At 44.4% G+C, this 13,553-nt stretch overlaps 1 protein-coding gene and 2 long non-coding RNA genes across 5 annotated transcripts in view; 2 read left to right on the top strand and 1 right to left on the bottom strand.

Annotated features, from left to right (window-relative positions):
- Nucleotides 1–13,553, top strand: part of FAM3D (FAM3 metabolism regulating signaling molecule D) — a 75,913-nt gene that overhangs the window by 21,446 nt on the left and 40,914 nt on the right. For all 3 annotated transcript variants that reach the window (XM_040359109.1, XM_040359110.1, XM_040359111.1), the window contains 2 exons: nt 6,793–6,863; nt 10,661–10,768. In XM_040359109.1, the coding sequence (XP_040215043.1) occupies nt 6,851–6,863; nt 10,661–10,768 (121 nt within the window). In that variant the 5' untranslated portion in view covers nt 6,793–6,850. The remainder of the gene's footprint in view (nt 1–6,792; nt 6,864–10,660; nt 10,769–13,553) is intronic.
- On the bottom strand, nt 11,269–12,142 carry LOC120945182. The gene is made up of 3 exons (XR_005750543.1): nt 11,900–12,142; nt 11,579–11,757; nt 11,269–11,483 (listed from the first exon to the last, which is right to left on the bottom strand). It is a non-coding gene; the product is annotated as an uncharacterized LOC120945182 (long non-coding RNA).
- On the top strand, nt 12,584–13,454 carry LOC120945181. Its single transcript, XR_005750542.1, has 3 exons — nt 12,584–12,826; nt 12,969–13,147; nt 13,243–13,454. It is a non-coding gene; the product is annotated as an uncharacterized LOC120945181 (long non-coding RNA).

Genomic DNA, 13,553 nt, shown 5'->3' with positions numbered 1-13,553 from the left:
CTCGGCAGCCGGGGGGAGGAGGGGGGGGGACAGAGTCCCGAAGATAGAGCCAGCCGAGGGAGGTATGTGGGGGGAGAGGGGAGGACGGATGGCTGCACAGTGCACACATATTCTGCTAGAAAGGAAAGCAACTCACCGCCCGTATGCTGAAATTGTCTCCGCTCTGCTCGCATACAGCCCCGCCTCCTCCTAACCCGACGCTGTGATAGACAGAACACATCTCAGCATTAGACCCGCATTCTGTCTGTCCCAGCGTGGTTAGCAGCAGGCGGGGCTGTGTGCGAGCAGAGCGGAGACAATTTCAGTGTGTGTTTTACCGCTCTGCAATGCCGTGTTGCACCACTAGTCATTATCGTCAATTTTTAAGTTATTTCGGCATTTCCCCAAAACAGCTATTTTCGGCCGATATGTATCGGCCGCCGATATATCGGTGCATTCCTACTGTCAATGCATTTTGGTGCATGAAAGTCATATATGAACCACATCTGTGTATTATGGTGCAAAAAAATGCAGATGTGTAATGCACTGAGTATGTGCATTTAAGTACCATTCAAAATAAAAATGTATCTATATTCAAGAGCAAAAGTGTATATATTGCAAATTACTGATCTTTAGATGTGGTAGCTGCATTATTTTTAAGCTTTTTTTTTTCACTATTCTCACACCTCCTGTCCTATACTGGCAATGCTTTCTCACTGTACTGTATTTATGGTAAAAAAGCGTTGTCACCACAGGACAGAAAGTGTGTTAAGACTACAGGACACCTCTTCCTCTCCTTATCTCCCTGACACAGTGGGATGTGTTCTGTAGCCCACAGAGACAACTAGTCAGGGCTAATAACACTGCTTGCAATGAAACTACAGAGCACACAAAGGACATCACTGGATTTATACGAGGATCACTTTATACTTATCAAACACATATAATAAATCACGTGCATTGGTGTATTTACAGTGGGAAAAATTATTTTTTGATCCCCTGCAGATTTTGTGAGTTTGCCCACTTGCAATGAAATTAAGGGTCTATAATTTTTTTTTATCATAGGTGTATTTTAACTAAAAGAGACAGAATATCAACGAAAATCCAGAAATGTGTATATTTTTTCACATGAGGACACTTTGGTTTGGTTTATTATATATATTTTTGGAGGATTATTTGTAGAGGAGTATATATATTTTTTCAAATATTCACAGTTTTTATTTGGAATTACCGTATTTATCGGCGTATAACACGCACCCTAATTTTAGGAGGGAAGTTCAAGGAAAATAACATTTTAAATAAAGAACTTTGAACTGTCTCCGAGGGAAGAGGAGGAGCGAGTGCCGCTGAATTAGACCACAAGTGATATATAAACAACATGCTAGTATTCTTTTCCTGGAGGAACAGCTTGAAGTATCTACTGTATGTATAATAAAGTCCATGTAATAAGAAGACCTTGTCCATTTAGGATAAAGCCCACACCCCGAACACCTTATATTGTCTTTCACAGCACCCCCTCACTGCTCCGGAAACACTGACCTTGGAAACACTGCCACCATTGCAGCCTCGCCAGTGTCAGATCCCTGCTGTCTCTGAGGGAAGAGGAGGAACGAGTGCTGCTGAATTACAGAGCCGCAATATTCTGTGTACCGGGCGCTCCGTCACTCACAGCCACGCCTCCTGGCCCTGCTCATATGATAGACAGTTGCCCAATGCGGGGCCAGGAGGCGTGGCTGTGAGTGATGGAGACCGCAGGGATCGGCGTATAACGCGCACCCGTGAATTTCCCCCTATTTTCAGGGGAAAAAAGTGCGCGTTTTACGCCGATAAATACAGTAATTGTGTATTTGTGTAACCTTGCACAAGCAAGCACAGAGGTAAGATGTTTCTTGTTGTTGGTAACCAGGCTTACACACATCTCAGTAAAGCTGTGTCACACATTTGGTAATAGATTAGCACATTTCACTTTATAGTTTATTTGCTATCATAAGCATTTATAGTGGTTTAATACACTCAACTATTGCGGATCATGTTAACACTTGCACTCACTGATGCGAAGTGTGATACTCTTCTAAAAGTGTCTGTAAACCCACTTTGCAAAAAAAAATAAAAAATGTAACACCTGCAAGACAAAGGCATATTGAGCTAGTATGCAGAGCATACTAGCTCATTATGTAATATTCACCTCACATCGAAGCCCCCGGCCGGCGACATGTTGTCCCGGAGTTACTTCCAGGTATCGCGGCTCCTGCGCTGTGATTGGCTGGAGCCGCAATGACGTCACTCTCGTGCATGCGCACGGGACCCGCCGGTAAGGGCACAGCAGGGCTGGACTGGGACAGAAATTTGGCCCTGAACTTCATCCAGACTGGCCCACTTTGACAGGTCTCCCCCATGGTGGCCGGACAACTCCCGCACCTCGTCGGCCACCCAAGCCCCCTCTCAACCTTCACTAGCCACTAGCCGTTCTACTTTATTAGAGTAGAACGGCTGGTACTGGTACTCTTATAGGCAGTACCAGTGGGGAAGCTAGACATTATTTCACCCGGGCAAAGAATCAGTTCGGTGCCCCCCTTATAGGACAAGATTAGGCAGAAGTGAGAAACTCCCAGGCCATAGCTGTTGAGTCAAATGTCTGTCCCCTCCCCCCATGCTCCTCTGTCATCCCCCATGCTCCTCTGTCGTCGTCCCTGCTCCTCTGGTCCTCCCCCTGCTTCTTTGTTCCCCCCAGGTGAGCGCTGCGGTGAGGGAGAGACAGAGGAACAGAGGGGGGCGGCAGTCCGCTGTCACTGAAGCCGGCCCACTGAGCCATCGGCCCACCGGGAAACTCCCTGTAGTCCCAATGGCCAGTCCATCCCTGGGGCACAGTCACTTACGTGCCATTGCTTCAGTGCGCATGTGCCAATTACATCGGCACATGCAAATACAGGGGATATCTCGTAAACCATTCAGGTTTAGGAGATATCCAAGATAGCTACAGGTAAGCCTGATTATAGGCTTACCTGTAGCATAAAGTGTGTTGTATGGGTTTACAACCACTTGAAGGTCACTCTTCAGTTAAGGGGCAGCGCCACCTTCCTCTTTCCCATACCCCTGTATTTTAGTCGCTTTAATTTTTTGAGTTTTTCAGAGGAGTCAGCAGCCCAACATAATCCCAAGCGCAGAATTTTATTAATTCCATAACAAAAGCTTATTGTTCTGGTTTACAAACAGTTGAACTTGCTTTAATACAGGATGTTGATTTTAGGTTCTGACTCCTGACAAAAAAATGTAATAAGCAATTGCTCTAATGACATGCAGTACGCCCAGCAGCAGTAATTAAATCTGTCCTGCCAGGGTGCCCAACCCTAACTACTGTACAGTCATGAAAGCTGGATGTCAATCAAAAAGGGATCCTAACAGGTTTTTGGTTAACTGAATGTGGTTAGTACTGTTTAAAGAAGCTGTAGGGCAGAATCTGCATGTTTAAGAGAAAATATACCCAAATATGTGAATTATGTGCAAACATTCTCACAAAGAAAGTGCAGCGTTGCAGAGTTGTGACATTTGGATTTTTTTTTTCCCCATCTGCTTACCTTCCCTGACTATTGTACAACAGAGGTGATCCTGCTGGTACTGCATAGCACCACTTACTTGACAATGATGACAAATGGGCCCAACAATTCTAAATAGTGACTGTGAGGTTAGCAGCAGATAATGGAGATCTGTTATCATTCTGTCGTTCAAAAATCATATCATAGCTGAAAGTAGCTGTCCATGTTGCCACTAGCCAACCATCTGATTCTGTTGCGTTTCATAATATTCCTATTATAAACTAAACCTGTGGTCAGGCCAGGGCCGCCATCAGGGGGGTACAGGCATTACACCTGTAAGGGACCCGATGGTCGTCCTCACCCGCCATTCCCTTCTCCTGTTTTTTTTTTGTTCTGACCCCCCCTAGCAACTCAACCCCCCCCTTATATATTTTTTTCGTCAGACTTTAGCAACTCGCGGCAGGAGAGAAAACAGAAGACTTGAGTTGACTTTGTTTTGTTCGTCAGCACCAACCCTACCCCCCCGGGTCCTGCTTACCATCTCGAGGCAGGAGAGAGAAGAGATAACCCCCCCCCCACTTATCATCTCATGACAGGAGAGAGAAACCCCCCCACCCCGGTTCTATGCTCCAGGGGGGCCCTGCCTAAAGCTGTGGAAGGGGCCCCAAAATTTGTGATGGCTGCCCTGGGTCAGGCTATGGACCTACAAGTATTTAGATATTAATTTTATTAGCTTTAAAACCAGTCCTTATGGATCTATTTAGCTACCTACAACCCCTGTGGAGTAATGTATCATTAAAATTCATACCAGCTCTGTTGTTCCTGGGCTCAGACCACCATGTGCTCCCCCTCGTTGCCCAGTAGTGACTCCACATTGTCTGTAGCTACAAAATTCAGCAAGGGGTTTAAAGCACATTTACCACTTGTTGACATAGGTGTGCGCAGCCCATTGCAGTAGGGTGTGCACCCCAAAGCTCAAACACGCATGCCTTTCTCTGCAGCCTCAGCTGCGTGGGGCAGTGAATGAATGGGAAGTGCTCTGTGCTGAGTGGTTTCCTGTTCATTCACAGACTGAAGCATAGTAAACACGGTGGACCTGTCCCATAGTCTCTGTGTTCTAGACTGAAGTATTTCATATACTATCTGTATTGTTAAATACTCCCATTCAACTTGACCTGGCTGTAAGGTTACGAAACAAACATCCATAATGCCGCGTACACACCATCACTTTATGTGATGAAAAAAAAACGACATTTTCTGTGAAGTAAAAAACGACGTTTTTGAAACTTCAATTTTCAAAGACGAAGTTGCCTACACACCATCTTTTTTTCACAATGCTCTAGCAAAGCGAGGTTACGTTCACCACGTTTTTCCATTGAAGCTCGCTTCATAACTAGCTTCTGGGCATGCGCGGGTGTAAAAACGTCGTTTTAAACGTCGTTTTTTGCTACACACGGTCAATTTCTGTGAAGTAAAAAACGACGCTTTGAAAAACGACACATAAAATTGAAGCATGCTTCAATTTTTTTTTGTCGTTTTTCACAAGACATAAAACTAAGTTTTCCCCCACACACGGTCATTTAAAGTGACGTTTTTAAAAACGTTGTTTTTTTTCATCACATAAAGTGATGGTGTGTACGCGGCATAAGACTTAACATGTGCGCAGTTCAAACTTCTCCTACATGTGCCTCAAAGCAAACAATTGCTAGAGCCTGGAAAAAACCTACATTATGCATCCTTGAAATGAAAAATAGGATATACAGTAGGATAGCTCAATTCATGATACATAGCAAAATTGAGGCTACTTTGCTGGACCCGTGCCCGCAGCAATGGCTGTATTATTAAGCCAAAGCAACAGTCATATAGGAGGGTAAACCTAAATGACTAGTAATTGGCTTAGGGCCTCCAATCAATTAGAGAATAGATTCAAAAATACAAGCCGTTCAATTCTGCCAGCAAAACAGTAAGCCTGTAGATGTCCCCAGTTTTCTGACCCGCCGCCTGGTTACACATCACACAGCTAATTATTGATTATACTCTTATTTGGGTCCTTTATGATACAACTGTATTATGACTGTGATAACCTGTGTGGACCAGTTATTGATTTCTTTGATTTTATATTTGTAACTGTTTTTTTATGACGTTTCTATAAAATAAATGATCTAGTCTCTTAATATATCTACCGTGTGCTTTTAAAGTCCACAACCTTAGTCTTCAGTCAAAATCTATTCCTTTATACTGGCTTTTGTTATTTACAAATGCATCAATTAAGAAATTGGATGAAAGGTTTAGGACTGGGAAACACTATTTGAAAGATAAATAGTGCATTTTATATACAACTATATAGATCAGACCAAAATGAGGGACAAATGAGGAGGAATGAGGGACAGAGGGACATTGCTCCAAATCAGGGACAGTCCCTCAAAATCAGGGACAGTTGGGAGCTATGGTTTAGCCAGCCATGGCTCTACCACACAGCATAACCTTGTCTGGCAGGGTAGGGGACCTAATTTTCTCTGCTGCAGTTTAGTAACACTTAAGCCTCGTACACACGATCAGTCCATCCGATGAGAACGGTCTGAAGGACCGTTGTCATCGGTTAACCAATGAAGCTGACTGATGGTCCGTTGCGCCTACACACCATCGGTTAAATAACTGATCGTGTTAGAACGCGGTGACGTAAAACACAACGACGTGCTGAAAAAAATGAAGTTCAATGCTTCCAAGCATGCGTCGACTTGATTCTGAGCATGCATGGATTTTTAACCGATGGCCGTGCCTACTAACGATCGGTTTTGACCTATCGGTTAGGAATCCACCGGTTAAATTTAAAGCAAGTTGGCTTTTTTTTAACCGATGGGGCCCACACGCGATCGGTTTTGACAGATGAAAACGGTCCATCAGACCATTGTCCTCTGGTTAACCTATCGTGTGTACGAGGCCTTACAGGTCTTGTCCCTTCCTCCAGCCAATGACTGGACAGTAAAGGAGAAGCAACAGACTGATGAGCTCATCTCGATGTCACGTCCTATAAGCATACTTCTTGCTTTACAGCACCACTGATCGGCTGTTTGTATGGCTTGTCCTTTCCCCAGTCGGAGACAGCATTTAAAAAAAAAAATTAATGATGCATTAATGAATAAAGAGTTGCATTATTGTGTGTCTTTTTTTTATCTGCCTGAAATTCAAGTTTAATATAAATGAAAATTAGACAATAGAAATGAAATATTCACAGTAATGTGATTCTTTCAGCTAACCTCTTATATTATTGTCTTTCCAGAATAATTCCTAAAATACAGACTTCTTCATCACTGATTTTGCAGGCCTGCTGGAATACTATGAGGTGGATAGGTAAGATCTGTTATTTAATAAAAATAAAACAAATATTGTATAATCCTACAAAACATTTTACTAGGAGTGCTGTATGCAGAGGGAGCAATGGACGAGATGTTAAAACTGAAATACAGGCAAACAGCTAAATATGCAGCTGAAATATATTTGTGGAGATAGTTTTGCTTTCCAAAGGATTTTTAATTGTTTAGCCAGTTTTGGGATTCAGGTACCCTCACCAGTAAAGCACAGCCAGGTCCTCAGCCTACACTGCAAGCAGAAGCATAATCTAATAACACTGGTCAGAGCACATCTCTAAGGCATCGTACACACGACCGAGAATCTTATCAGGAAAAACACATTGTTTTCCCTGACGAGATTCTTGGCAAGAAACTCTTGCCGCCGGAGTGTACTGACTTTCATTTCAAAAGAACGCGGTGATGTAATCGCGTACGACGAGCATGCGCTCGTCACTTTCGATGCCGTCGCCGCCATCTTGCTTCACCCAACCTATGCTGTGGAAGCTACCGCGCATGCGTCAAAGTCATTTCGAGCATGCACGGGTTTCCATGGCGACAGGTAAGTATACACACTCTCGGGTTTCTCATCTGGAAACAGGCAAACGAGAATCTCGACGAGAAAAAAGAGAGCAGGTTCTCTTTTTTTCTCGTCGAGATTCTGGCCAGATTTCCAGACGAGAAACCTGAATGCCTCGTACACACGAACGGGAATCTCGGCAAGAAGCAGTTTTCTTGCTGTTTTTTGCCGAGAAACCCGGTCATGTGTACGAGGCCTAAGGAGCTAGAGAGCAGGATTTTTTGTGAGGACCCTAAAAAACCTGTGTGCAACCTAAAAAAAAAATTTGCAGCTCTATTTGTGGGAGAAAAAAGGCCATGAATGTTATTTGGGTACAGTGTTGCACGACCGCGCAATTGTCAGTTAAACTAACGCAGTTCGTATCACAAAAAATGGCCTGGCCATGAAGGGGTGTAAATCTTCCAGAGGTCAAGTGGTTAACATCAACACCATGGTAATTGGATTAAGACTGTGTTACCCGTGTGGCTAAAGATGGTGAAGTGTGTGCTTGACAGGTGTGCTTTGATCAGCATCAAAACAACGGGCCATATTCAGGTACATTGGCGTATCTTTGTGCCGGCGTAGCGCATCTCATATGCGCTACGCCGACGTAACATTGAGAGGCAAGCTGAGTACAGTATTCACAAAGCACTTGCTCCCATATTTACGCCAGCGTAACGTAAATAGGCCGGCGTAAGTCCGCCTAATTCAAAGTAGGCAGGTAGTGGGCGTGTTGTATTAAAATGAATCGTGACCCCATGTAAATGCATGGCCGTACGAACGGCGCATGCGTGCGCATGCTCAGAATCACGTTGCATATACTCCCTAAGATACGACGGCTCAATGCGTATGAGCTTTCTGCTTGTGCATCGTACGGGAAGGCAGTTTCACAATGACAGGAAGAATCAATGAACAACCACAGCACTCAACAGTGCCTGGTTCATTTCAATTCTGTAGTTCATTGAAAACTACAAGTCATCAGCCACAAAGGATGTCAGTAGTTGCAATTCATTCATTCACAGAACTCTGTGAATGAATGACGTGGCTGTGTGGGTGGAGCCCCGCGCGGCCGTGCTCTTGTCAAAATGTGACAGCTGTTACGGGGAACTTCTCCCCATATTATCACACACAAGGCTGTGATCGCCGAGCCACTGCAGGAGCGGGAACATGTTTTCATGTTTCACTCTAAAACATGTGACATGTTCCCAAAGCCGAACTCATCCTTTAAAGAGGAAGTAAACTCACTTATCAAAAAAAAAAAAAAAAAAACACCACCTGCAAGACATAATGAACTAATGAACATAATGACATAATGAACATAATGAACTAGTATGCATAGCCTATTAGCTCATTATGTAATACTCATCTCAGATCGAAGCCCCCACAGCCGTCCTCGTACACCGCTCGGGCGCGCGGGAGCCGCCAGTCACAGCACGGCCTCCTTTAGGAACGGCACGATCGCCGTTTCTAATGTATGCCTGTGCCATTGTCTACAGCGCATGCCCCGTAGACATGAGTGCCCGTCATTATTGAAAATATCTCCTAAACCGTGGAGGTTTAGAAGATGTTTCGACAGGGGTCAAGTCCTGGGGAAAAAAAGTGTGGGAACTCCCACCCAAGATCCACTCCCCCACCAAAAAAAAAAATGACACGCTCATATGCATAATTACTAAACCGCAAGTTCTTTCTAAATCCCGCGATAACTCGCGGCAGACCTCAGCAATGTCTCCTGGGAACAATGACAAAAGCTCCCAGGAGACATTGCGGCATCGAGGAAGTGACGGAATACCCGCACACTACCTGATGAATCCATATACAGGAAGCAGCCAGTAACATAAAGGATTACTAAGGTTCGCCTCCCCCTGACAGTGACTCGAGCTGGGCATCGCTGCTTAGTGAAGGATTGGCTCGGGCGGCTCTCGGCTGCTCTAGTCCTGCAAAGGGAATTGCGTTCCTGCTGTGAAAAAAGTGCAGGAACTCGGGGCCAAATCTTCAAAGGAGATACGCAGGCGGAACTGCTGTTCTGCCTGCGTATCCCTGTGGCTATCTTTGGAAACGATCCTCAGAAGGATTTTTCCAAAGATAGGCAGAAGATCCGACATCTGTAATAGACTTACACTGTCGGATCTTAGGATGCAGTACCGCATCCGCCGCTGGGGGCATTTCGAGTCGAAATGCCGCTTTGCGTATGCAAATGAGTACTTAGGCAGATCCACAAAGCTTTTTAGCTTTGTGTTTTCTGCGTAAGTTACGTTTTGCATGCGTAAAATTAGGGATGCTTTTACAAGGCCTAAACTGTTTAGACCTTGTAAAAACAAACCTTTTTTTCGATCGCCGCGTTTTTTTTAAAATTTCGAAAACGTAACTTTTTTTTTACCCGACGCAACTTTATTGTCCCGTCGCGATCCACAAAGCCTGGCGTAAAGTACGTTCGCGCGATGCACGTCGGGAAAAATGACGTCACACGCATGCACCGAACGTCCGGCGCGGGAGCGCGCCTCATTTAAATAGGAATCGCCCCCTCGATCAGACGACCGCCTTGCGACGGAGGCACTTAAGTCACACGGCGTGTAATTTCTAGGTAAGTGCTTTGTGGATCGGGCACTTAGGTAGAAATTTTACGCCTGTGTAACTTAACTGCTGAAAGTTAAGTTAGGCAGTTTTTTGGAGGATTTGGCCACCCGTTCCCACGCGTTCACGCAGGACTTGAGCCCTATGTTTCGAGCACCTACAGGTAAGCCTTAATCTAGGCTTACCTGTAGGTAAAAGTGGTTGTAAAGGGTTTAGAACCACTTTAAAGTTACATTTATAAGCATGAAACTCCAATTACAGCTACTGAGTGAAAATCAATGTAGTTCACTGAACATGTAGCTTATGCCCTTATGATCTTTTTTTCAGATTTTCTCAGAAGAACAAATTTGCCCTTTAAGATGTGTAAAATTTATATGCCGCCACAGGAAAGCGATATGATATTAGTATTCATACCATAAGTCATCACAGTAGTAAAATAGTCAAAATTGTCATCCTGGCTTTTCCTGCTCTGTAGCAGCCGCATTATTTGTGTTAAATTAACCATGCTGTGCAGACAGAAAAAGAATGACGGGAGATGGCATAAAACACAGTTCTCAGCTATGTAAAGTTCAGTCTGAACTGCTGTGTCCCTCCCACTCTATCTGCTGATGTTAAGTATCTTCACAAATGCACAGCCTGTATTTAATTGATTTGTTTCCCCTCATACTCAGGTGCTATACGGATCCTGGTGATCTTGTTCACGCTCCTAACAACGTGGTACTTTGCGGAAACAATTTTTGCCGCAAAATGGCAAGGAAAGAGTCTACGGAGTATATTCGGTGAGCTGTACATCTTAAAGAAATGTGTTTATTTATTAATGTGCTGAAAAAAATTATTTGTTGCATGTTTAGAGAAGCAGAATCTCCCAGTAAGAGTTTGGGAGAATAGAAGAAGGAAAGTGACTGGTAACATGGAACAAGAGAACTTGTTTCTTCAGACAGTTTGCATGTAAGGGACCTAGATTGGACGGGGGTTCCCGCCAAGCTGTCCCAGGTCCTTCCTCGCTTCTTCTGTGGATGGAATATTCACATTATTGTGTTTTGGAGATACTCTGCCATAATGTGCCATTCACACACCTGGTCTGAAGCCAACCTCTTCACATATTCCAGGCTGTAGGCCTGCAACCAGGAATAAAGAATGTCCAGTCCTAGTCCACATTATTTTATAAAAGAGAGGAGTTTGTGGGACTTTAAATGAGGGAGCGCCATGTAAAAAGAAATACCATAAAAAGTAAATTACAGTACATGATTTATTTTTACAATCTTATATACATGTCAAATATTTTGTATTAAATAAATAGGTAGTCACAAGGCTTACTCTAGATATGCTGCTACATAGCATGCAATACAGAAATAAAATCAAAGACATGGCAGATATATGTAATAAAATCGGTAAGTATGTGGAATATGAACAGGTGATTGTTGGCATCTGGGGGCACTCTACGCGTTTCCTGGCATTTCAGCCAATCATCAGGAGTGTTTTTAGGACAGTATACTGGAAATGAGAATAAACAGAAATAATTGATGATGCATGAAAAATGGGGAAGTACAGGGACTGTCCAACAGAATGGAAATAGTTGGGAAACTTACTATGCCACCACAAGACCCGGTCCGGTATCTGCCAAGGAAAGAAGGGGGGTCCGGGCAGGATGTCTCCCCCGGGGTTGAAACGGGGAACCCATGAGAACGAGGAACAGTGCCCGGAGTAAGACACGGTGGTCACAGCCTGATCCAAAATGTTATGTGTGCACGTAAAGTGCATAGTGTACCTAAAACAATGTATCAAAAATAAATAAGTAAATAAAAAATATTTGTAAAGAAGAGGTAAGGAAATAACAATGTGTTCCCATAAGGGGATGCATGGGAAAGTGTGCAAAGGGGAGAGCCAGACAGGGGAAGAAAAAAACATACCATAAATTGGTGACTAGGCTCCCAACAAGGGAGGGTGACCTGTGTGCAGGATCAGATGTGTTGTTCCTAGTGGTTGAGTCAAGCAAATGAACCACCAGCCACTCCAAGGCTACTATATACCTCCATTCCCAGGTGGGGCCCCCATCAACATCATGCCTAATTGACCATTTAGCACAAGGAAGGCGGGGAGGGAAATCCCAGCTGCGTATGGTGAACCATCAGCAGTGGGTTCCCCGCCCAGCTAGTATGGTCAAAGATGGAAATAAACATCAAAGTGATGTCAGTGACGCTGTTAATACAGCATCAGAGCATGATGCCGATGCGCAGGAGGCCGACCCCAACACCCACCAAAGGGTGGGGGGAGGGGCCGGACTGCCACGCATCGCAACCCCGGAGCCAGAAAAACCACCCAGGCCCCCCCAAAAAACCCAGACCACACCAGACAAGGAGTTGGGAATTGGTCTGGTAGCAATAATGAGTCAAATATAACACATGGAAAAGTAGTAGGGGGGGCCTGGGTGGTTTTTCTGGCTCCGGGGTTGCGATGCGTGGCAGTCCGGCCCCTCCCCCCACCCTTTGGTGGGTGTTGGGGTCGGCCTCCTGCGCATCGGCATCATGCTCTGATGCTGTATTAACAGCGTCACTGACATCACTTTGATGTTTATTTCCATCTTTGACCATACTAGCTGGGCGGGGAACCCACTGCTGATGGTTCACCATACGCAGCTGGGATTTCCCTCCCCGCCTTCCTTGTGCTAAATGGTCAATTAGGCATGATGTTGATGGGGGCCCCACCTGGGAATGGAGGTATATAGTAGCCTTGGAGTGGCTGGTGGTTCATTTGCTTGACTCAACCACTAGGAACAACACATCTGATCCTGCACACAGGTCACCCTCCCTTGTTGGGAGCCTAGTCACCAATTTATGGTATGTTTTTTTCTTCCCCTGTCTGGCTCTCCCCTTTGCACACTTTCCCATGCATCCCCTTATGGGAACACATTGTTATTTCCTTACCTCTTCTTTACAAATATTTTTTATTTACTTATTTATTTTTGATACATTGTTTTAGGTACACTATGCACTTTACGTGCACACATAACATTTTGGATCAGGCTGTGACCACCGTGTCTTACTCCGGGCACTGTTCCTCGTTCTCATGGGTTCCCCGTTTCAACCCCGGGGGAGACATCCTGCCCGGACCCCCCTTCTTTCCTTGGCAGATACCGGACCGGGTCTTGTGGTGGCATAGTAAGTTTCCCAACTATTTCCATTCTGTTGGACAGTCCCTGTACTTCCCCATTTTTCATGCATCATCAATTATTTCTGTTTATTCTCATTTCCAGTATACTGTCCTAAAAACACTCCTGATGATTGGCTGAAATGCCAGGAAACGCGTAGAGTGCCCCCAGATGCCAACAATCACCTGTTCATATTCCACATACTTACCGATTTTATTACATATATCTGCCATGTCTTTGATTTTATTTCTGTATTGCATGCTATGTAGCAGCATATCTAGAGTAAGCCTTGTGACTACCTATTTATTTAATACAAAATATTTGACATGTATATAAGATTGTAAAAATAAATCATGTACTGTAATTTACTTTTTATGGTATTTCTTTTTACATGGCGCTCCCTCATTTAAAGTCCC

Source organism: Rana temporaria, chromosome 7 (genome assembly GCF_905171775.1).
Source record: "Rana temporaria chromosome 7, aRanTem1.1, whole genome shotgun sequence".
Classification (NCBI taxonomy): Eukaryota; Metazoa; Chordata; class Amphibia; order Anura; family Ranidae; genus Rana; species Rana temporaria.
The sequence above is the reverse complement of the archived record's forward strand: the minus strand, read 5'-3'. Positions and strand labels throughout refer to the sequence as shown.